General features: G+C 36.2%; 1 protein-coding gene across 1 annotated transcript in view; it reads left to right on the plus strand.

Moving 5' to 3' along the window:
- Positions 1 to 24,928, plus strand: part of AQR (aquarius intron-binding spliceosomal factor) — a 93,696-nt gene that overhangs the window by 47,613 nt on the left and 21,155 nt on the right. The window contains exons 17-26 of the mRNA XM_030318560.2: positions 1,775 to 1,953; positions 5,255 to 5,422; positions 6,702 to 6,871; positions 10,497 to 10,738; positions 12,447 to 12,593; positions 13,415 to 13,484; positions 15,716 to 15,826; positions 18,520 to 18,629; positions 21,591 to 21,726; positions 23,700 to 23,909. Of these exons, the coding sequence (XP_030174420.1) occupies positions 1,775 to 1,953; positions 5,255 to 5,422; positions 6,702 to 6,871; positions 10,497 to 10,738; positions 12,447 to 12,593; positions 13,415 to 13,484; positions 15,716 to 15,826; positions 18,520 to 18,629; positions 21,591 to 21,726; positions 23,700 to 23,909 (1,543 nt within the window). The remainder of the gene's footprint in view (positions 1 to 1,774; positions 1,954 to 5,254; positions 5,423 to 6,701; positions 6,872 to 10,496; positions 10,739 to 12,446; positions 12,594 to 13,414; positions 13,485 to 15,715; positions 15,827 to 18,519; positions 18,630 to 21,590; positions 21,727 to 23,699; positions 23,910 to 24,928) is intronic.

Consider the following 24,928-nt stretch of genomic DNA (forward strand, 5'->3'; position numbering starts at 1 on the left):
ATTTTCGTAAAAATGATGAGATCTAGGGGCACCTGGATGGCTCATTTGTTTGAGTTTTTGATTGTGGCTCAGGTCATGATTCTTGGATTTGTGAGTTCAAGCCCTGCATTGTGCTCGCTGCTGTCAGTATAGAGCCCGCTTTGGATCCTCTGTCCCCCTTTCTCGTCACCCCATCTCAAAATAAATACACATTAAAAGAAAAAGATGAGATCTAAAAAGAGGCCAGACTTCTTTCTGCTCATGTGTGCTGAAGGTGAAGAAGAGAGGCATTTTTACTCAGTGCATGGTTCTAATGATCGTGTTTTCAGGCTGCTAAAACCACTGAGCAACATACAGGCAGAAATCTGTCCTCTTTAATGCTTCATGTTGCAGGTAGATTTTATAAGCAGAAGTTGGGGAGAATAGATTAGTGGTTGCCTGGGTATAGGAACAGGATTGACTGTAGTCAGATGAGAGGGATCTTTTTTTTTTTAAAAATTTTTTTTTTTTCAACGTTTATTTATTTTTGGGACAGAGAGAGACAGAGCATGAACGGGGGAGGGGCAGAGAGAGAGGGAGACACAGAATCGGAAACAGGCTCCAGGCTCTGAGCCATCAGCCCAGAGCCCGACGCGGGGCTCGAACTCACGGACCGCGAGATCGTGACCTGGCTGAAGTCGGACGCTTAACCGACTGCGCCACCCAGGCGCCCCGAGAGGGATCTTTTATACATAGGATGGAAATGTTCTCAAATTACATTGTGGTGATGGATGCACAACCCTGCAAATTTACCAAAAATCATTGAAATGTGTGCATGTACAGTGAATGAATTTTATGGTGTATAAACTAATACTGTAGTAAAATTGTAAAAAATGGAGGTGATAGTTATTACCTTTTAGAAATTGTACTAAGCAAGTCACTGGATGCAGAACATTTGTTTTTAATTAGTTTTACTCTTTGATATTACAAAATGTGTAGGTTTTTTCTTATAACACAAAGACTTTACATGGAATATAGCTTTTCTTTATCTGTGTAAGCATGTCATTTTTGGCAGTGCTTTCCAGTTTGGGAGTGTGGCTACCGAATTTATGTTACAGATTTCCCAGATATACTACTTAGTGTAAAATTTAAAGCACTACTTAGACTAAGAAGAAATAATGGGTATTTGAATGTTACTGATTCTGATTATTACAACTAGCTTATTTGTACCCCTAATTCATGGCAGCATCTTTTAAATGATTTAACTATTACGCCCTAAAGCAAGCATTTGCATAGATATTAATCATTTGTTGGTTTGGTTTTAATTTTTAAAATTCTAGCTTGTTCTAAAACAGCTTATAGAAATACCTATACATAAAATGGAAATAGTTGTGACTATCTTGATGAAAAGAGGAAGAGGATAAGAATATAAACTAAAGCTAACTATGCTAGATTATTATTATAATCTAGGTTATTCTATTATTATAATAGATTATTCTTTGACAACATGGCTCTTCTCTTATGTATATAGTTACCTTTTTTTCCTGGGTGTGTGTAGGCTACTCCTCCTTTGTCCCTTTCTTTACTGGACCATGTTTGCCAATTCATACTGTTGAATATATTCCTTATATATTGGGACTTGTTTTTTGTTTTTTGTTTTTTTGTTTTTTTGTTTTTAAGTTTATTAGTAAGAGTTACTAATGTCAGGGCTTAGTTAGAAGCTAAACATGTATTCCTCCTTACTAATTGTACTTGTCCCAGAGTTGGGGAAAAGTCCTTTTTTGTTTGAGTAATCATGCACTTCTTTGGTTTTCAGGCAGTCTGAGTATGGTGGTGTAGTGTTTGGTGGCTGGGCACGAATGGCCCAGCCTATTGTCGCTTTCACTGTGGTTGAGGTTGCCAAGCCCAACATAGGTGAAAACTGGCCAACCCGAGTTCGTGCGGATGTTACCATCAATCTGAATGTCAGAGATCATATCAAAGATGAATGGGAAGGTAATTCTCTATTTCAAAAAGTAAAGCTACCTTTTGTCTTTATAGTTTATAGATTTTCACTTAGAAAATTGGCAAAACACTTGTACTAAACATTACCCTTCTAAACATTGTCTTTATATTCATTAGTAGTAAAAATAACAAGGATCATATAAGAATCATTAAATGTCTCAATACTTTAATAAAAAGCATAAAAGAGCATGCATATCACAGTATTTTGAAAATTGCTGTTTGCGAAGCTGAGATGAGAGCTCTTTAAATGTCACATATAGTAAGATGATATTTATGAATTTGTAGGATTGGCATAAAAAGAATTAAAATATTACTGTTTGCTAAAGAAGGGGGGGGACAGCCCATGTATAACTGGTACACATGCAGAGTTATTATGGAAAATTGGTATTTTTAAGAGATAAAGCAGCCAGAGTGAAGAGAATAGGGATGCATATGGTTGGTGGAAAATAAAGACACAATATCAAAATTAGACAAACTCAAAAGCAGTTCTAAGGGGATCTGGGAAAACAACTCAGAGAGAAATAATGGTTTATTTGCACCAAAGGGAGGAAGTCGGATAAAGAATTAGTGGTATTAAATGTATTCAAGGATAGATAATAGATGCAGAGAAATTGAATGACTTATTTCCCCTGCTCTTTCCTAGGCAAGATTTTAGGGACAGGAGTTCCGTGTCACTGTGAATTTCATGTAGAGGCAAATATGTTCGTAGTTAGTAAGCCAAATAAAGAGTTAAAACATTGATAACACCTGTACCAGAAATGGCACGTGAACTAATTTTTAAGTGGCACTTTTATGTTTTTCCCCCAGCTGTCTATGAGAGCTCTTGCTTGCTGTCCTGTTGTGAGAAACAGTAGCTGGCAGATTTCATCTCCATCCACCTTCTTGGCATGCCAGAAGGAAAAGGATAGTCCCTTAATGGATCAGTTTTCAGAAATTACTACTCCCAACATAGCTGTTTATAACCTTAGGGACTATATGATATGTTTATCCAGCAATTCTGAAGGAATTCAGCAGCAAAGCTGGCCAGATGCTTAACAGATGGCCACTGTAGTGGGTATAGTTGTAACAGATTGTTTTTGTGACTCCTGTATCCTTCAAAAGAGTTCCAATCTAATCTAGTGCATCACACATCTAGAATAATGTACACCTTTATTGTTGCTGAACCTTAAGAAAGGCATTAAGTTGCTGGAGAAGGTTTTATACTTAATACCTTTGACGCTTAAGGAGGTATTAAAATAAACAGTGTTTTACACAGTTACCTAAACTCCTTTCCTTTATTACTTTGGAGGCTTCTATCAGAAGGACGTTAAATAGTCTTTTTTTTTTCTCTTTCATTCTTTTAAACACAGGCCTCTGATGGAATGAGAAATCTAATGGGTCAATTTTGATGAACAAGATAGGGAACAGTAGGATACTATAGAACAGTATATTCATTTTCCTATTATGGGGCATGGTGAGGAGAAAAGTGTTTCCTGGGAGGCCAGAGCCAAAATTCAGGCCCTGTGTTGATCACAGATGGATTAACTAAATAGAAAATGGAGGCAGAAAATCAGAGGGGAGTTCTATAAGTACTAATGAATATTGTCCTGTAGGAACAGGATAGTTTTGAAGAGTTTAAGTTGAATATATAAAGCATTCTTCTTGTGCCTTCAAAAAGGTATGAAGCTCAGGCCCTTAAATACCCCATTTAAAAATAAGGAAACTGAATTATGAAACAGGAATGCTGGACTCTGCTCTAGAGGGCACAGCCAGGACAGGGTAGATACATACAGATGGTTGAAGGAGAAAGATAGTTGAGCTGTCATCTAAGTTGTTTTTTGTTTGTTTGTTTTTTATGTAGATATGAGATGTCCCACAGTAAAATGATCTGCTTTAGCAGGGAATAGGCGGTCATCCATCAGTGGTGCCAAAAAGTGACATTGGTGGGGACCTAATTACTTTTTGTTTTTTAATTTTTTTTTTTTTTTAATGTTTGTTTATTTTTGAGAGAGACAGAGACAGAATGCGAGTGGGTTAGGGGCAGAGAGAGAGAGGGAGACACAGAATCCGAAGCAGGCTCCCAGGCTCCAAGCTGTCAGCATAGAGCCTGACACCGGGCTCAAACTCAAGAGCCGTGAGATCATGACCTGAGCCGAAGTCAGACGCTCAACCGACTGAGCCACCCAGGTGCCCCGGACCTAATTACTTCTCAGGGCCACTTTGACTCTAAGACTTAGAAGTTGTAATGAGTTGTGCAGATCAGAAATCCTAAAGGCAGTACAACTCAGATAGTAGAATAGTTCCCCTTCTCATTACTTCTCCTGCTTCTTTACATAGAATTTGTTGGGAAATAAGCAGTGAAGTTATTATCAGAATCAGAATTGTTTCTAGCACACGTAAACCCCACTCCATATTAAAACAAACCAGAATGGTCCCAGTACTGTTAACCACGCACTGACTGAAATTGCTGATATGATTTAATTGTAGATCTTATTACCAAGATTATAAGCAAGCAGACCATTTAAGTTTGCGTTTACGTCCTACATTGGCTAACAGAACGAATCAGGAAAGAAATGAAGATTAAGTGGTGTGACATTACGTGATATGAGATCTAATTTTGTGTCCCTTGTGTTCCCATGTGTCCACTTTTAATAGAGCGGGGGATCCAGTTGAGTCTAGTATTTGATGTAATGATTAAGAAGCTATGGACTTTGGCACAAGTTTCCTATTTCTTGACATTTACCTTTAAAAATGTTAAGTATTTGCCAAACGAAACTATATATTCAACATGTTCTCAGGATGGTATCTATAAACAATGCTTTTGTGCCTTGTTAAATTATACTTGAATTGACCTCTTTCGGGGAGTGCAGTTAAACTGTTGTTGGAATGGCAGTGATGGATAGTTTAAACCGATGTTAGAAACCTGCTGAATATGACATAGATGGACTATATGCCAGCCATATTTTTGGTTACTTATTAAGAATGTTAAAAATAAGAATGATGATGAGCATCCAATTTTGGAGCTGTAACATGACTTGGAGGGCTTATTCGGTAACGTATTCATGGCATAAAAGTTTCTAATTTTAATATAAAGAGAAATTTTCGTTTAATTATTGCTGTCAGACATTGAGTATTAAAGATGATAGGAAAAAACCCGTAATTATATTATAATGCAAATATAATCATCGATCGCATCTGGTATTTTAAATGTTTCTTATATCTCTATTCCAAAGATAAGAGGATGAGAATTTGCCAACAAAAGACTGAAAACAAGAACATTCTAGTAAGTGAAAGCATCTTTATGTTTTACCAGGTCTTCGTAAGCATGATGTCTGTTTTTTAATTACCGTGCGTCCCACAAAACCGTATGGTACCAAGTTTGACCGGAGGAGACCTTTTATTGAGCAGATTGGCCTGGTTTATGTCAGAGGCTGTGAAATCCAGGGCATGCTAGATGATAAAGGGCGTGTCATTGAAGACGGTATGGTGATCTATATTTTTAAAAGAGAGTGTGTACATAATGATAAAATTCTTTACCCTTTTTCCCTTTTGCATCTTAAGTAATATTTTTTAGTTGTTTTACATAATAAGTCATCACAAAAGGATTATGTATAAAATATGTGTAAGTTACCTACTACCCAGTTTTAGAAATAATAATATGGTTTCTAAACTTTTTATTAGATATTGGAAAGGACAGGATCTTTTGAAGTTACCTTTATTTAAAATTTTTGTAATACTTCGCAATATTGCTTTTTAAAACCTCTAAACACCTCTTATGACATATTTGCCTAGTGTTTTAAGTTTTATTTTTTTGATTCATTGTAGCAGTGGCTCTCAGTTGGGATTAATACTACCCTGTATTTTGAAATGTATGGTGCTATTTATATTGTCATATGACTGGGGTAGGGTTGGGGAGGGTGAGCTATTGGCATTTGACAGATGGGGGCTCGGGATGCTAAACATCTAAACAGAACTGCCTTGTCTAAGGAATTGTCATACCTAAGATGCAGACATTACCCATTTAGAAATACCATCTTACAGGGTTAGTCAGCTCTTTGATTTCTTAGATTGATTTTTCTTTGAAATTCTCTCATTGATTATCATTGATTTTTCTTTGAAATTCTTTCTTATGTTGTCTTGACTTGGTACAGCTGTTAGATTATATATGCATCTGTGTCCAGTGCTTACTTTCCAATTTGTTTACTAAACTTCTCTCAGAACTAGAATTAACCCCTACCACCTGTGATTTTAAGATTGCACCATTGCTCAAAAGTGCTGATAATTAAACTAATCTTATTACTAGAATAAAAGAAAATGGGAAAGGTGGAATAAACATAAGGCCACATATCGGGACCAGAGTTAGAGGTCTAAGACAAAAAGAAAGGAAATTTCCTTTCACACTGGTGATATTAGGAATGGTATGTGGATGACAAAAGTGATCAGCCAAGTAAGGCGGTGGTAGGAGCTATGAGTGACTGACAAAGTTGTTTGACTTCTAGGGCTCTTATTTTGTTTGAGGACATAGATAACTGCAGTCCGTGGCATTGCATCATAAACATTACGTGACTATTCTGGGAAAAGAAATAGCAAGAATTTAAGGAAAGGAGGAAATATTTTCAGCTTCATAGCATCTACTCAGGGGAATGACTGGAGTTAACTCTGGACAGTTTACTCATCATTTCTAGAAAAGGAATACTGCTGATTTATTTTGATACTTGAAAATGTGTATTTCGTTTACCAAATCTTTTCAAAATGTCTAGGACCTGAGCCAAGACCCAATCTTAGAGGAGAGTCAAGGACATTTAGAGTGTTTTTGGATCCAAACCAGTATCAACAAGATATGACCAATACTATACAAAATGGAGCAGAAGATGTGTACGAAACTTTCAATATCATAATGAGGAGAAAGCCAAAGGAAAATAACTTTAAGGTAATTTTTAAGCTGTGTGTAACTAAAAGTAGTACTATGTTTAATTTGAATAACTTCTAAAACGTAAATACATAGATATGAGGTAAAAATGATTCGTTAAGAAAATGATCAACTGCTTTTGATTCTAAACGATTCTTTTAAATTTTTCCCTATAGACTAAATATAAAAACTTAAGAAAATTTATTTACTAAATCTATGTTGTCTTTTGATGAGTGTAGAAACTTAAAATATAAATTAAGCCAGGTCAGACTCCTTCCTTGCTGTTGGTATATTAGATACTCAGTATGGCCAGTATGAGGTAAAGAAACTGCTTGTTTATGTATTTACTGGGAGTTCTTTTTTAAATCAAAAGTAAGTGTACTTCCAAAGCACTTTACAAATACAGATGTGATACCTCAGGGCTCTGAATTGCTGTGATAAAACATGTTCATTGTTTACTCATTAGCAGGAAAAGAAAGGTTTAGGGGCTGGAGAGTTTTACTTTCATAACTTAATGGAGACAAGGAGTTTTGATAAAAGAAGATTCTTTTTTTTTAAATTTTTTTTTTTTCAACGTTTATTTATTTTTGGGACAGAGAGAGACAGAGCATGAACGGGGGAGGGGCAGAGAGAGAGGGAGACACAGAATCGGAAGCAGGCTCCAGGCTCTGAGCCATCAGCCCAGAGTCTGACGCGGGGCTCGAACTCACGGACCACGAGATCGTGACCTGGCTGAAGTCGGACGCTTAACCGACTGCGCCACCCAGGCGCCCCAAAGAAGATTCTTTATTACTGGAAAGTGTATTACAAAACGTTAACATTGAGCGATTTTTAGCATTTGGTAATGCTAGCTTCGGCACAAGTGCCTTTCTTCATTCTCTCCCCCAAAACAGTGCTTCTACGTTATCGCTTTATCATCTTTTTTTTTTCCTTTTCTTATGATTATAAAAAGAAAACCTCACATATGAAGGAATCTGTTCTCCATTTAGCCCTGTTGTTGAAGACGAAACAGTGGAAGTACTCTTGATTTCTTTTTGTCTCCCACTGCACATCCAGTCCATCAGTCAGTTTGATTAGCTCACCACCTCCACTGATGCCACGTCGAAGATACCTTCATCTCTCACATCCCTGCTTCCATTCTTGACCGCCCCTCCCCTTACGCTATTCTCCACATAGTGACCGAATGCAAATTATGCCCTGGTACCCCTGTTCAGCTCTTTTTAATGGTTTGCCATCACAGTAGAAAGTTACCGCCACAATCCAAGAGGCCCCTTCATTATCTGTTCTCTGGCCACCTCTCCCAACATCATTTTCTAACACCTATCTCTGATTCAGTCCATGCCAGCCTCACTGACCTTTTTGCTATTCTTCAATAACCCATACCTTTTTTACATGGTGTTCCCTCTACCAACACAGTCTTCCTCCCAGGGATTTACGTGCTTCGCTCCCTCACTTTGTGTGGGCAGCTCTGCTTAGATGTTACCTCCTGAGGGAGCTTTTTCGGGAAACCCCCACCGAAAGTGGCATCCCCCCTTCTCATCAGTCTTAATCCAATTATCTGTATCTTTCCTCACAGCTTTTATTATACCTGCTGGTTATATATTTGTTATTTATCTGACTTCACCATTAGAATGCAGGTCTATGAGGGCAGGGTCTCTGTTTCTCAGTAATGACCGGATTTCAGTCACTCTACTAAAAATGAAAAAAAGTTCCTTGTGTTCATTCATTTGACCGGTTTATTTAATGCCCACTGTGTGTCTGGCATTGTCCTGAGTTATATGGAGTCAGTAAAGATGAGTAAGACACAGCTTATACTTTTAGAGAGTTTAGATTACCAATAAGGGAAGTTAAAAGTACAAACAGATAACTAAGTTGAAGTGTTTAAAGGTACCAAAAGTCATAAGAAGGATGCAGGTAAAAGTGCCATGTAAGTAGCTCCTGCCTGGCTCAGTTGAAAGAGCACGTGACTCTTGATCTCAGGGTCATGAGTTTGAGCCCCACATTGAGTGTAGAGATTACTAAAAAAAATAAAAATAAACTTCAACAACAACCAGAAAGTAACATGGAAGATCAAAAGGCATTCAGGTTCCTATCCAAGAAATGGGCAGTGATTAACTCAACCTGTGTTTGGGAAAGGACGAATGCTCTTTTGGTGTGTTTGGTGTTTTGTTATATACCTGGGCAGCATCCCTTATTTCCTTCTCTCTTTTCCAGTCCATACAGCCTGTTCTGACCTGGATATTTTATTTCTTGCCTGAATAGTTGCACTACATAGCTTACTCTGCCCTACCTTTGTTCTCCTCGTCAGTCACCTGTTTTTCATGTGCTTCCGCTGACCATTTCACTCTGCTTCTCAAAACATTTCTGTGACTTTCCATTAATGATGAAATAAACCAAAGGTCCTTCACAGATCCTTTACTTTGAGCTAAATTGAAATGCCACCTTCCTCCATGAAACCTTGCCTAAGGTCAAAAGTCTCCCCTCCATGCATCTCTCACCTACTCGGAACTGTGTTCCCATTGTATTTTGTAATATTCTTTACCATTTGCCATATTCTGCTGTGTTGTGTCATTGCTAAGAATGTATTTTATCTCCCTACTAAAACTTTAATTTTCTTAGAGAGTAGAGCTCTCATTTTGTCCATCATTATGTGAACATACTCATTCATCTGTCCATCCAGTGTTTTTACCCATGTCATGGTCACATTTCCTAGATCCCTGCTCTCATGGAAATGATATTTCTAGTGAGAATTAGATGACAAACAGATAACTACATACATGAAAAGAGAATTTCAGGTAGTGATTAGTACAAGAAAATAAAACAAGGTGATGTGATGTGAGTGTGATTAACGTATGCCATCCTGTTACTTTGTTATCCTGTTGGAGTATTTAGCATTTATGATATAAAAATGGTTGGTTTGGTTTATTTTATTCCTTGAAATTAATAGCCTAGCCTTCTGACTTTCATATGTGAGATAGATCGCTGTGTCAAAATAATTATTGGAAAGTCTAAGAGTTTGCCTTGACCATGTATATGTTAACTACTATAATGACTTTTTATTGTAGAATGTTTCTTCCATTTTGAAATTTTGACATTTCATTTTTACCATTTGTTTGCTTTACTTTTTATTTCTTATTTCTTCTAACAGTGTTAATTTTAATATATTTAAATTATGGTATGTTTCACAATTGAGGCATATGTTGATATGCTTCTGGTTGTGTGTTGTCTTAGCACTGAGGAACTATGGAATATAAAGAGGAGAAAGCTCCAGGAGTTTCCAAGAGGAAGCGTCTGCTTTAAGGGTTTGTTCTATAATGTTTTCTTGCTGTTGTATAGTCTTGATCAGATTTTCATTATGTCCAGCAGGAGTCAAGTGGTAAACTCATTTATGACATTCTGTCTAAATGAACTCCTAACGGATAAACTGTTCTTGCTAAGTTTGGTCTTTTGTTTAACTCAGTGTATGGTATCAGCTGAAAATATAGCTGTTGATTCAGTCTAGCCAAGCACCTGTCAGCAGAAAATAGCTTCTTGCCTTGAAACACTCAGGAATTCTGGATTAGTGCAGCCGGCTCTGCATTCCACTGAAGTGCAAATGTTTGGGATGTCTTCTTGACACAACTCTTGTCTCTCCTTTCACTGACAGGCTGTGCTGGAGACCATTCGGAACCTGATGAATACTGATTGCGTGGTACCTGACTGGCTGCATGACATCATTTTAGGTTATGGGGATCCAAGTAGTGCACATTATTCAAAAATGCCCAATCAGATTGCCACTCTTGATTTCAATGATACGTTTCTTTCCATTGACCATTTAAAAAGCAGCTTTCCTGGTCATAATGTCAAAGTAACTGTGGATGACCCAGCTCTGCAGATCCCGCCTTTCAGGTAATGTCAGCACTGGATATATTCCTTTCAGGCTTTCGGTAGCCAACCTCAGATAGGCCATCAGACTGCAGCTAACGTTTTGACTGTCTTGATTTTGTTTGGGCACTCTACCTTCACCATGTAGTGACAGGGATACATTTATTTTATTTGACTTGTTTCTCATTCTTAGTACAGCAACTATTTTAAGCCCATAATAAAAGTAGCCTCACATCTAGTAAGGGATCAGTAAATGCTTGTTGTCTGAAGAGTATTGTATAAACATATTTATAACATTTGACTGAAGAAACATGGGGCGCCTGGGTGGCTCAGTCAGTTGGGCGTGTGGCTCTTGATTTCAGCTTAGGTCATGATCTCACAGTTCATGAGATGGAGCCCTGCATCAAGATCTGTGCTGACAGTGCGGAGCCTGCTTTGGATTCTCTCTCTGATTCTCCCCTACTCACGCCAGTATGTTCCCTCTTTTTCTCTCCCACTCTCTCTCAAAATAAACAAACATTAAAAAAAATATGTCTTTGCAAATTATGCATAATCTGGTATGTTTCCTAATTAATGGACATACCCATGGGATATTGAACTTTCTTTTGTTTTTTTAGGGAAAAATTGTTTTTCTTTTTTTTTTTAATTTTTTTTTTTTTTTCAACGTTTATTTATTTTTGGGACAGAGAGAGACAGAGCATGAACGGGGGAGGGGCAGAGAGAGAGGGAGACACAGAATCGGAAACAGGCTCCAGGCTCTGAGCCATCAGCCCAGAGCCTGACGCGGGGCTCGAACTCACGGACCGCGAGATCGTGACCTGGCTGAAGTCGGACGCTTAACCGACTGCGCCACCCAGGCGCCCCAAAAAATTGTTTTTCTTTTAAGCTTTCTTACAAAATTTAAATATTCGCAATATAGTTATATGTAATGTTAAAGGGGCTTTGGTTTTAAATTGTGACTAGAAATGGAACAAAGAACCTGATGCAACTCCTCACTCTTCCCTGAATTCTCTTGTGTGGAAAAGGTGCACACAGAGAATTAGTTTTTTTAGTTTAATTTTAAGGTATTTGTTGATTTCCCCAGGTGCCTAGGGAGAGTCACCTCCTGAGGTATCCCTGACCCCAAGCTAAGAACTCTGCCCCGCATGCCCCTCTCCACCCCCAGTCTTCCATGGAAAGCTAAAGCTTTTACTTTGAGATTGAAAGTATTAACCCTTACTGGTATATCTGCCTTAAAGGCTTGATATTCCACAGTGTTATAACAGGGCTCCAACTTGTCTGTCTAGTTTTCTCTATTGTATCCATTCTGGCAAAACTGGCCACTGGTACTTAAACCTGTATATAGTCTTACTTCTTCTTAGACTAGCTTCTCTCCCATGTTTATATGTCTAAGCTCTTTGAAACTCATCTTTGGTGCCATCCCTCCCATGAAGCCTTTTCTGATTTAAGGAGGGACAATGTGTAAAGCACTTACAGTGCATGGACATAAGTATGTAAATGCTGCTTCTTTGATTCTCCCTTGATCAGCTGACTTTTTCTTATCTGAACTCCATGAACACACATTTTAGTGCTTGTATGTCTGCTCTTTTCAGAATGTGTGTACAGATAGTGAGTTCCGTTAAGCCGTAAGTGTTTCTTTCTGATCTGATTATCCTCCATACAATGTCATGCACAAGGTAGGTGCTTGGTAAATTGTTAATTGTAAAAATGAACAAACATTTTGGTCTTGTAGGATAACCTTTCCAGTAAGGAGTGGAAAAGGAAAGAAAAGGAAAGATACAGATGGTGAAGATGAAGACTCCGAAGAGGCAAAAACCTTAATTGTTGAACCTCATGTCATTCCCAATAGGGGCCCTTATCCTTATAACCAACCCAAACGGTAATTTTACTATCTATGTTAATTGTAATAATGAATAATAGTTTGCTATTTTGTATTAATAATGTTTAAAAGTTTACTTATCCTTTAAAAATCCCAGGAAACTTAGGTTTCTGGACCCTCTTTCCTTGTATTCTGTCAGCTAGATAGCTCAGACATTTTTGGCCGTTCTGTAGTCCTATTTCCAAAAGAAACATTTTCAGGTCCTATGAACAATAAGTGTTAGAGGGCTACCTTAATTTGAGCACAGCGTTCTTACTTCATGAGCATGTGCTGTATGTAGCAGCTACCCTCATGCATGTTTGCCATGACTATTAAACTGGCATTATATTTGGTATTACACTGGGAATTGGAACTTTGACATTCCACGTGAGATATTGGTTGGGCTAAGTGTATTGAAAAATAACTGTAGTCTTTTCTTTCTGTAAGATTCACTCAGTTTTAGTTGGTCTGTAGAGGGGTAGGAGTGAAGGAAATCATTTAGAAGAGACTGGTTCAGTCATGTAAGATGTAAAAGTACGAGATTTGCTATCCAACATTGTGCTTGTAGTTAACGATACTGTAGTATGCAGTTAAAATTTGTTAAGAGAGTAGATCTGTTATTTTTTTTTTCTTTACCACATACATGCACACCCACCTACCCACCCTACCCCCCTCCAACACACACACTCACTCACTTGAAGGGCTGGGGTGAGGAAAAGAAGAGATTGGGAGAACAGGGGCATATATAGAGCAGACGTTTGGACTTCTGGTTATTGTCTAATTTTTACTAAATGTTGTTCATCTGTATTTTTAACCAACTTTTTATTTACTCTTATTTGTAGTAATACAATTCAGTTCACTCACACACAGATAGAGGCCATCCGTGCTGGAATGCAGCCTGGGCTAACTATGGTAAGAAAGGCATTGTTCCACATGTTTTTACGTGGATTCGGATAAGATAAGCATCAAATGTGTAGAGTGTATTTGAAGCACAAAAACACAATTTAAGTGTTCATAAGTAATTGTGGCATTGTTTGCATATGGACATTTTGCCTTCTACTTATTTCAGTGTTCATAAATAAAGTTTTATTGGAATATAGCTATGCCTGTTTGGTTACGTATTGCCTCTGTCCAGCTTTGTGCTGTAACGGCAGAGTTTAAATACTTGCAGCAGAGATTGTATGGCCTACAAAGCCTGAAATGTTTACCTGCTGGCCCTTTACAGAAGAAGCCTACTGACAACTGATTTAAAACTATCTTTAATTTCCAAGTATTTAGAGATTTTCCTGTTATGTTCCACTTACTAATTTCTGTTCTGAGTCCTTTATGTTCAGAGAAAATATGTTGTGTGATTTCAATTTTTTGTTTTTTTAATTTGCTCAAGTTTGTTTTGTGGCCCAGGATATGATCTGTCTTGGTGAATATTTCATGTGCACTTGAAATGAGTGTTTATTCTATTGTTTTGGGGGGGCAGTGTCCTACATATGTCAGATTCATTTGATTCAGTATTTCTCTGTACTTGCTGATATTCCACCTACTATTTCTGTTGATTACTGAAAGAGGATTATTGAAGTCTCCCAACTACAATTACATATTTATCCATTTCTCCTTTCAATTCTTTCAGTTTTTGCTTCATGTTTTTTAAAGCTTTATGGATAGGTACATATACATTGAAGGTTATCATATCTTCTTGGTGAATTGATGCATTTCTTATTATGTAATGTCTTTCTTAATCACTGGTAATTTTTTTTTGTCCTGAAATATACTTTGATATTAATATAGCAACTTCAGTTTTTTGATTAGTGTTCACATGATACACCTTTTCTCATATTTTATTTCTAACCTACATATTATATTTGAAGTGAGTTTCTTGTAAACAGCATGTAGATGGGGCTATATTATTTTCTTCATTCTGATAGTCTCTGTGTTTTAATCAGTGTTTAGACCATTTACATTAAATGTAGTTGGTATGTTTGGATTTAGACCTACCACTTTATTATTTATTTTATTTCCTTTGTTTTGTGTTCCTGTTCCTTTTTTTTTTTTTTTAACTTTCTTTTGGGTTAGATAGTTTTAGTGTTTCGTTTTAATTTATCTATTGTGTTCTTTTGTATCTCTTACACAGATTTTTCTTAGTGGCTGCTCTAGAGAATTACAATATAAATACTTAGTTTTTCACAGTCTACTTAGAATCAGTATTTTGTCTCTTAAGTTGAATAGAGGATCTTTACCTCCATGTAGGTCCCTTTCCCTTTTCTCTTTTATGTCAGAGTTGTTACGTGTATTACACGTACATACGTCGAAAATACCGTCAGGCAATGTTAGAAAAGCAAACATATGTTAAAAACTCTAGAGAAAAATGAATAGGCTGTTATAAATTTGCTGTTTATCCTTCATTCCTGATATTTTTAAGTTTTCTCTGATGTCACTTCCTTTCGGTCTGAAAAACTCTTACCACTTTTAAGAGCAGGTCTGCTAGCAATGAATTATCTTTGTTTTTCTTCATGTGAGAATGTCTTTCATCCTCATTCTTTAAAGATATTTTCACTTGGACATAGAATTCTGGAGTTCTTCAAAATGTTATTCCACTTCCTTCTGGCTTCTGCGGTTTGTGAGAGAAACCCATAGTCATTTGAAACATCCTTTTGCTATACATAAATACATCAGTTTTTTCTGGTTGCTATTAAGAATTTTTCTTCAGTTTTCAGCTATTTAATTATGATGTGTCTGGGCTTGGATTTCTTTGGAATTACTCTCTTTGGAGTTTGCTGAGCTTCCTGAGTCTGTAGATTTTGGTCTTTTGCCAGATTTGAGAAGTTTTCAGCCATTGTTTCTTCATATATTTTTTCTGTACTATATATTTTTTACTCTTATTCTAAGACTTAAGTGACATAAATGTAGACCTTTTAGTATTGGGCCATAGATTCATGAGGCTCTGTTTCTTTATTTGTTTTCAGTCTTTTCTTTTGCTTATTTTTTAGGTTGGGTGATTTCTATTGTTGTTTCAGATTCACTGACTCTCTTGTCCATTCTGTTACTAAACTCATCTGGCAGTTTTTTTAATTTCTCTTTCAGTTTTAGAATGTCTGTTTTCTAACAATATGATAGCTTAGTAGTTTGCTGTGTTTTCATCTCCTTTTTAGGTTGTAGGTCCACCAGGTACTGGAAAAACAGATGTGGCAGTCCAGATCATATCCAACATCTACCATAATTTCCCAGAGCAGAGGACTTTGATTGTTACTCATTCTAATCAGGTAAGTGTGTATGTGTCCCTGAGCACACGCGTAGATACGATGGATGGTAGAGGAGGTAAAGAAGGAGTGGGGGGATGAATGAAGGCACAATGGAGATTCCTACTTGTATGATAACCCGATCATAGGGACAACAGTACTGAAATAGTGTTTCCTATTGAGTAACTCTTGGATGTTACTGGTCGTGACCAGATTATATGAGGAAAATATAAAAACAATCTTTTATTTCTAATAAAGAGGGTCAAAATGTGGGAAGCTAAGAAGAATACTTGGATATATGGTCAAACATTTGGATTAAATTAAACTGCCTCTGCCCCACACGCCTCCCTTCCCCCCCAGTCTTCCATGCAAAGCTAAAGCTTTTACTTTGAGATTAAAGCATTAACCCTTACTGGTAACATTTTTCATCCTTTAGTAGAATGAATATTACCAAAAGACTAAGGCTTAAATGTATCAACACTAGATGAAGTTTTATATCATTATGAAGTCTACATATAAATATCTGTATTACATGGAAAGACTATTTTATGTTGTAGATTCAATACATAAGGCATTTATAAACTGTTAATGTAATAAAAACAAACTTTTTTCACATAAATACTGTCTGAAAAATGATCTTTACATCTATGTGTGTGCTGTGGTAGTTTTTTTTAAATCTCAGTGTCACAGAAATGAGTAAGACACCTAGCCTTTACTAGCTTTTCTGTAAAACATAACAGGAAGCTCTCAGAACATCATGAAACATGTAGTATAGTCTAACCTCTAAAGGTACTTATGGTTCTCTAAAGGGTGATTTCAGTTGACCACTTCTTTAAGAGTTGGTCTGCAAAGAAGCACTGGATTTTTAGAATGCTAAATGTCACTTACTCCATTATTTGTCAACTTTTAGTCTATAGGTTTTTAAAATTAATGCTATCCAATTCATTCACTTGTTTTTATATCTTTGAAGTTTGTAAGTAATGGTGACATTATTGTACAGTATACTAAAATTGTGCAGGGGAGAAAGCTGACTGAAGCTTAATAAAAGAAACAAATTATGTAATTACAAATTATGTATGCCGTTTTTCTTCTATTTAATGAAATTTAGTCTGTAATAATCTTACCTCTTTCCAGACTCAGAATGAATTAAGAATAATTCATGTGTTGTTGTTTTAACAGTATTTTTAGTAAGTTTTGTCATAACCTGATAATGACTTTCTGTAGACTCTTCTACTCATGATTGACTTGTATAGTACAATTATAGAGAAGGTTGTTTTATAGATGTAGCCAAAGACTTCATTGTTTGCTAATGATCTTTGATAATCATATCATCCTTGATATCAGTTGTTTTGTTGCTTTTCATTTGTCAGATCTTCATCTGCATACTTAATGCAAGCAGTTCTTCAGTATTACTTTAATTCATAATGAGATCTTGCAGGGTTTTTTGAGTGCAGTGTGATAGTATTTTTTGTTCTCTAAATCTTTGTGGTTTCTGAGTTTGGCTAGTCAGTGATGAATGCTATGTGGTCTGATCCATTGGATCTCAGGTTTTGGATGGAGAGCATCAAGAGTTTGAATATTGGGGAATTTTTTTCTGAAAATTTATGTTCATTTCTTCAATCTGAGCTCTAATTGTTAGAGTTTTGATAGCAAAAGATATCTGTATTTACATTATGAGACTGGATGTTGGCTTATGGGTAGGGTTAGAGTGATGGTAAATTAAGAGAGACATTTGGCTGAGTTTTAAATTATGTCTTTCTTAATGTATCTTTCCATACTATGAAACTTGCCTGTCTACAAAACGTTGTAACTGTAGATGTTCAGGTAATTGATACTAAGATTCGAGGGAACCCTAAACGCGACTGTTTTATAGGTAGAAAGGAGTGCTTCTAGATGGCCTCCATCAGCATAGTTTGCAATTAATGAGTGCTCTGTTCATTGTTGTATAGAGAACTTCAGACCTTTGGTCTAAGATTTGAATGATGCAATTTACCTTCCCCTTATGTGGTCCTCTTGACATATTCTCTCTACACACTCACTGCCTGAGAGTCCTTTTCCAGCTGCAAAAATGTTTCAGTTTTCTACAACCCATGGATATTCCGTGGAGTGAAATCTTGGTGTGTTTATTAATTATTTCAGTAATTGTTACTATTTGGGGAGAATAGAAACTGATCCATAGTTTTTCTTTCTTTCATAAATTAGTGGAAGCAGAGATTTAGTGGTTAGATGGTTTTTATGGTTTTCAGTCATTCACTTGGCCAAGTATGTGTAGGCAGCAATATCAGAAATCAAGAAAAATGCTATTTTGTTTACATTGTAAGTAACCTAATACAAGATTTGTTTTCTTCTGTGTTTTGAATTTGATTCTTATCTGACTAGGCAGTGTTCATTCTTTTCTGTCCTTCTAAATGTTGGTTTTTGTTACTTTTATAATTTTTTTTAATGTTTATTTATTTTTGAGAGAGACAGAGACAGAATGTGAGTTGGTTGGGGCAGAGAGAGACGGAGGCACAGAATCTGAAGCAGGCTCCAGGATCCGAGCTGTCAGCACAGAGCCTGACGCGGGGCTCGAATGCACGAGCTGTGAGATCGTGGCCTGAGCCGAAGTCGGACGCTCAACCGACTGAGCCACCCAGGCACCCCTGGTTTTTATTACTTTTAAAGGAGGCTGACAGTTCATTAAAATTCACTGTCATCCTTTTTGTTTTATTCTCCAGGCCTTGAACCAGTTGTTTGAGAAGATCATGGCTCTAGACATTGATGAGCGCCACCTGCTGCGTCTTGGTCATGGAGAAGAAGAGCTGGAGACAGAGAAGGATTTCAGCAGGTGAGCAGATGGGGATGAGTTTTGAAATGGTACACAAAACAATTTTTAGCCTTCCCTTCCTCTTCTTTATTGAAGAAACGTGAGGGGACAAGAGCCATGAATAATCAAACTTAATTCTGAAAGATTCTAGCATAACTACTTATAGTTGACCTAAACATCATCATCTCCTTCAGCTCCAGTTCTGTTTGTTTATGCCATTTTTTCCCTGAAGAGTACAGTTATTTCAGTAAAGAGAGTTATCTTATTCATCTTTTTAAAATTGCAGATTGCCATTTGTTCTCTGTTTATTGAGGTCATTTTTAATGTTGCCAACTCAAACTGTACAAGTTTCCGTGATTCCTTTTCACATTTCATTCAGACATTTAATTTGCATATATTTTAGGCACCAGTTAAGAAGTTGGTTCTTTAATGAAACACAATCGGAGATTAATGATAGTATAAGCTTTGAGGTTTTAAGTATTATCACAGGTACTTAATTGCCATTTAGCTGGACTTTATGTTTAACATTACATATTAACTAAAATTTTACAAATCGAAATTTCTCCTACTGTTAGTATTTTAGATTTCCCCTTCAAAGTTTGTTTATAATAGCTCATTTCATTTATATTGAAATGCATTTTCAAAGCATGATTTCAGACAATAGTCATAACAAACAGCTGCACATATTTAATACAGCCTTTGGCTATTGAACATGACCTTTGACTAAATTGATCATAGACATCAAAAGAGCTAAAGGAGTGTTAAATTATTATGTTGCATCTATTTTGAGTTCTTGTATTACAGAGCTCACCAAACATTTGTTAGCTTCTAAAAAGTCATAGGGCAAAGAACAACACACACTAAGTTATATTTGGGGCTCTAGATTCTTAATTTTGGGTTAGCCAAAGTTACTTCTCTGAATTCTTGCCATGGATATTTCCTCATATTAAACTTACAGAAGTGGGCTAGACTGTAAAATGTAATAATCCAGCATTCAGTGAACATAAAGGTGGTATTATAATTATACTGCAGTAGGGTCTATAGTTTTTTAAAGAATATTAGAACAGAACCGAAGTAAAACTTAAAAACGGATTTCAGGTAATACCAACTTTCCGAAGAAAATAATAGTTTTTGCTTTCTGATGCACAAGCCAAGCCCCGGCTCTGTTAGTAGGTATGTGCTTGCTGCATTGGGCATGTTCTTTCATTTCTCTCCCTTTTTCATAATTAAAAGGAGAAACAGTATCATTTCATAGTAAAAGTAATATCATTTTGCCTAAAGAAAAATTTTCAAACCTTGTGAGATAGAGGAGGAGTGGTCATACATAATTCCACTACTCCAAAACAACTTTTTGGTATTCACCCTTTTAATAATCAGCTGTGATCATGCTATTATTGACAATTGTATACATTGCTTCTTTAAATTAAGACTTTTTTTTTTTAGTATAGTTTTAGATTTATGGAATAATAGAATAAGTAGTAGTACATAGAATTCCATTGTCTATTTTACATTTAACCCTATGTCACAAGAATTTTGGCATTTTATTACAGACTCCTTTATAAGCATCTTCAGTTTTTTCCTCATTCCTAAAGTGTTTATTATAGAAAATGCTTTAAGGTCTAGATAAGCAAACTTTCTGAAAAAAGTTACCTGCTGTGATGTTTATATCCTTCTGAGTTGGGAAATTCTTTAAACATAGACTGTGTCTTATAGCCCTTTTATTCTCAATCATTCTTGCTTCCTCAGGTGAATTTCAGCTGTGGAGCATTCAGGAACATGACTTCTTCCTTTGACCAGTCTTTAAAAATGAGAACAGCAGTGTTTACACTATGTTAATTTTTTTTTTTTTTTTTTAATGTTAAAAGGTTATAGAAGGCACTTTGTTATTGTGGAAAGAGTATGTACAGGTTTTGGAATCCAGTTCTGATACACTGCTTTTTTTTCTTAACTACATACCTCTGGGCCAGGTACTTTTCAAATTTCAGTTTTCTTACTCATTTAGCAAATATTTATGAACATAGTAGCTTCAGGTGCAATGGTACATGCTGGGACAACAAAGAATGATCAAACATAGTTTTGGGTTTGTTTGTTTTTTGTTCTTTGTTTTTAAGTTTTTATTTATTTATTTTGAGAGAGGGGCATGAGTTGAGGAGGGGCAGAGAGAGAATCCCAAGCAGACTCTGAGCTGTCAGCACAGAGCCCAACTCAGGGCTTCATCTCACGAACCATGAGGTCATGACCTGAGCCAAAATCAAGAGTCGAACACACAACTGACTGAGCCACCAAGGCGCCCCACTCACATACATTTTATTTTATTATTTAAAAAAAATTTTTTTTAATGTTTCTTTATTTTTGAGAGAGAGAGAGAGAACGCTAACGGAGGAGGGGCAGAGAGGGAGGGAGACGCAGAATCCGAGTCAGGCCCCGGGCTCTGAGCTGTCAGCACAGAGCCCGATGCAGGGCTCGAATCCATGAACCATGGGATCATGACCTGAGCCGAAGTCAGACACTTAACTGACCGAGCCACCCAGGCTCCCTCAAATACATTTTAAAATTATTTATCAAAGCTTTTAGAACTAATCTATCTCTATGATAGTGTAAAACAGTGCTCTTCAAAGCAGCCATTCCATAAACTATGTATTCTTGGTCTGTGATAAGATGAACTAACACCAGAATACACTGTACTTCTTTGTGAAGGTCTTGTTATGGAGGTGAGGGGAGTAAAAAAGAATGGTGTATTAAATGGTGCATTTAGTGATGTAGTTGATTTTCCTTCCTCACAGACCACTAACATGTTTGCAGATCAGCACTGATCCAAGAACTACCACTTTTATTAAATAAAAACAATGTTTTCTACAGTTTTTTTTTTCTATTTGGCCATTTATGGTTTTTACTGTGATTTTCTTAAATATTTTTCTGACAGTCTCCTTGAAAGTCTCTTCTTTATATAATTTTGCTTTTTTACTTAATTGAAATTTCTAGGTATGGAAGAGTTAATTATGTCCTGGCTCGAAGAATAGAACTTTTAGAAGAAGTCAAACGCTTGCAAAAGAGTCTAGGGGTTCCAGGAGATGCTTCATATACTTGTGAAACTGCAGGCTATTTCTTCTTATATCAGGTAGGGGATTAAGAGTTTTTAAATCATATGGTCTTCATTTGGAAACTGGGATAGGTTCTTGAGGTCCTTCCTGAAAGCTTATTTTTTTGTTGAGTAGATTAAAATTTATGCTGTTGTCAAAGCTATATTTGTGAATATTAAGTGTTTGTATTTCCTATTAACTTCGATTTTCTTGACTAAATGACTGTTTGATGACGCATTCACTGAAAGGCCAGTGTTGCTACTTTTTAATTTTTTTACTTTTTTCTTTCTTGCTTTTGACAAATTTTCTAGTCTCTCTTGTTTTCTTTACTGTGGAAAGACAACTAAATATGCTAACTACCCAGTGGTAACAAAGTACAGTTCTGTAACCTACTTTTACTCTTCACATTAATCAACTAATGAAGAAAAACACATTCTCCTTTCAAATTTCCAGAAATATATTATATTTTACAGCCAGTTTCAAAAGTAGGGGATTAAGTTAAAAATTCTTTTGACTTCTGTTTAAAGGTGTGCTTTTTTTTTTGCTTTTCTTAGGGTTAATTTTTTGGGGTGTGAGAACCATTGAGAAATAGAAAGCTAAATAAAAAATGAACAGAAATAAACCTTAATAATCAGTTGGTTTGCTAATAATTTTAAGCAGAGTAAGGCATAATCATATAATGGAGAATTTTGTATAATTATTTGTTCTTTTTGTATTCATGTTACTCATATATTTTAAGTCTCAACTGTAACATTCAAATTTTAAAATGTATTTGAAAGAATGGGTGTATGTTCGATATAAGTAGACACCCTAACCAGTTCAATCCATTTAAAATGATCAGATTTCATGGTTCCTTGTGACACAGAGAAGATATACATCATCTTGCAAAGTAGTCTGTCTGCATTAGACTCAGGCAGTTTAGAACTTTGAATAGTGGAATAAAGATCATGTCTACATGTATATTTGGCACAAAATAAAAATCATTGGGCTCTCAGTGAAAACTACCTTTAAAAGTAGGAGAAATAATCTATACATTTGTGGAGGCTTAAGTAATCGACTTGGGAAAAATTAACAGTACAGATTAACAATTGTAAATTTTTTAAAAAATTAACAGTATAGATTAACAATTTTCAACACGTAAGAATCACAGTGGGAAAGTTATTTTAAGATAAAAACAGGGGAGGGCAAACCATAAGAGACTCTTAAATACAGAGAACAAAGTGTATTGCAGGAGGGGAGGTGGATGGGAGGATTGGGAAGTTTGTCTCCAGAGATTCTCTCTCAGTAAGAGGTGGCATCCAGGAATCTACATCTTTGTTTTGCCTCTCAGATGTTCTGCCTAAGAACCACACTTGGAGAAACCCTGAAGTTGTAAACTGTAAAAGGCTAGGAGAATTACCAAAATTGAGATAGAGCGGGAACTGCATGGTAGCGGCATACTACAACATACCAGGATATAATCGAGCTCTATCACAAAGTCATAAAATGAGTTTTCAGATACATACTCAGTTTAACAGAAGTTCATTGTAAATGTACAAAAGAGGATTGGAAAAATTATTAGGGTCTGGGAGAAGGGTTGGAAATGCTAAATTTACTTAAATGGTGCTAAAGTGGGACTTCCCATATATGGACAGAAACTGAGATGAAAAAATAAAAAATTTCTTTGTTTAGGAGTTGTTAGTTTTGTTTTGTTTTTTAAGCATCAGTAATACTGTTTTGAGTATCCATGGAGTCTGAAATGTCTAAGATCAAAAAGTCCCATGAGATGACCCTGAGGTTCTTTCTAGCTTTTACATTTTTATTAAAGAACCTTTTTCTTAAAGGTCACTTTTATAAAAGAAGGGCAGTCTGTCAGTGACTCAGGTAAGAAATAGTCCTGTTGGGTCAAGGACTGCTTTTTTTTTTTCTTTCCCTTAGCAAGTCTTATTTTTATTAGATATCTCTTTTATTTTATCATTTAAAGTATAATAACTAGCTGAGAAATTTGAAGTCAAGTCCCTTTTTTTTATAGGTCATGTCTCGTTGGGAAGAATATATCAGCAAAGTGAAAAATAAAGGTAATACACTGCCAGATGTCACGGAAGTCTCCACTTTCTTCCCTTTTCATGAATACTTTGCAAATGCCCCTCAACCCATTTTTAAAGGCCGATCTTATGAAGAAGACATGGAAATTGCTGAAGGATGTTTCAGGCACATTAAGAAAATCTTTACTCAGCTTGAGGTAAGGATTCTCAAGTTTTTTTTAACTTTCCTTTTAAGGTTTTGAGTTTAGTTGTGTTTCGGGTTTTGTTTTTAGTGAAGTAAATGTGGAATATTCACATGTTACAAACCAAATTGTTACTTTTAAGTGAGATTATTGACAACATTCATAGAGGTGCCTGGGTGGCTCAGTCAGTTAAGTTTCTGACTCTTGATTTCAGCTCAGGTCATGATCTCATGGTTTGTGGGATGAAGCCCCGCATCGGGCTCTGTGCTGACAGCACAGAGCCTGCTTGGGATTCTCCCTTTTCCTCCCTCTCTGCCCCTCCCCTGCTCGTGAGCTAGCTCTCTCTCTCTCTCTCTCAAAATAAATTATCCCTTAAAAAAAAAGAAAAAGAAAACATTTATAGTTTTAGTTCAAGAAGTGAGTAAAAATTAAGATATGAATTGAATCCCCATTATTTTTACTTTTGTGGTGTAAAAGTCTTCGAATTTAAGAAAGGAATGCTTCCCTCAGGAGATTCAATAGTGTTTCTTTGAATTAGAATCTGAGACTGCCACATGGCCAAAAGACATGTTCTTTATGCCTTCTGATCAGTGGCAAAAAGTGAGGTTGCTTTGTTAGCCAGGTTGATTTATGTTGAGTATTAAGGTAAAATAAGAGAAAAATATGTCTGGAATCCAGGCACCTATACCAGCCCCCTTGTGCTTCCTACTTTTCTCATTCCCTATGGAAAACATCATTTGAAGACTAGAGCGTAAAGGGATCACATTCAAGCTCACATTCCTCAGTAGGATGATTCAGGATTATTCCAGGTAAAGGAGCAGTGGCTTTGTTTTATTTGTACCTTTTAGATACAAATACTCTTCTTCCTAGAAGAGTATCTGGCACATAGTATATGTTTAGTAAATATGTATAAGTAGGTCGATGGATGGGTGGATGGACAGGAGGTACAAAATAATAAATATACAGTATAATAAATAAAATTTTAAGAACCTATGAAACAATATTAGAGTATGCTTATGATAACATAAACAGTA

Source organism: Lynx canadensis, chromosome B3, assembly GCF_007474595.2.
Source record: "Lynx canadensis isolate LIC74 chromosome B3, mLynCan4.pri.v2, whole genome shotgun sequence".
Lineage (NCBI taxonomy): Eukaryota > Metazoa > Chordata > Mammalia > Carnivora > Felidae > Lynx > Lynx canadensis.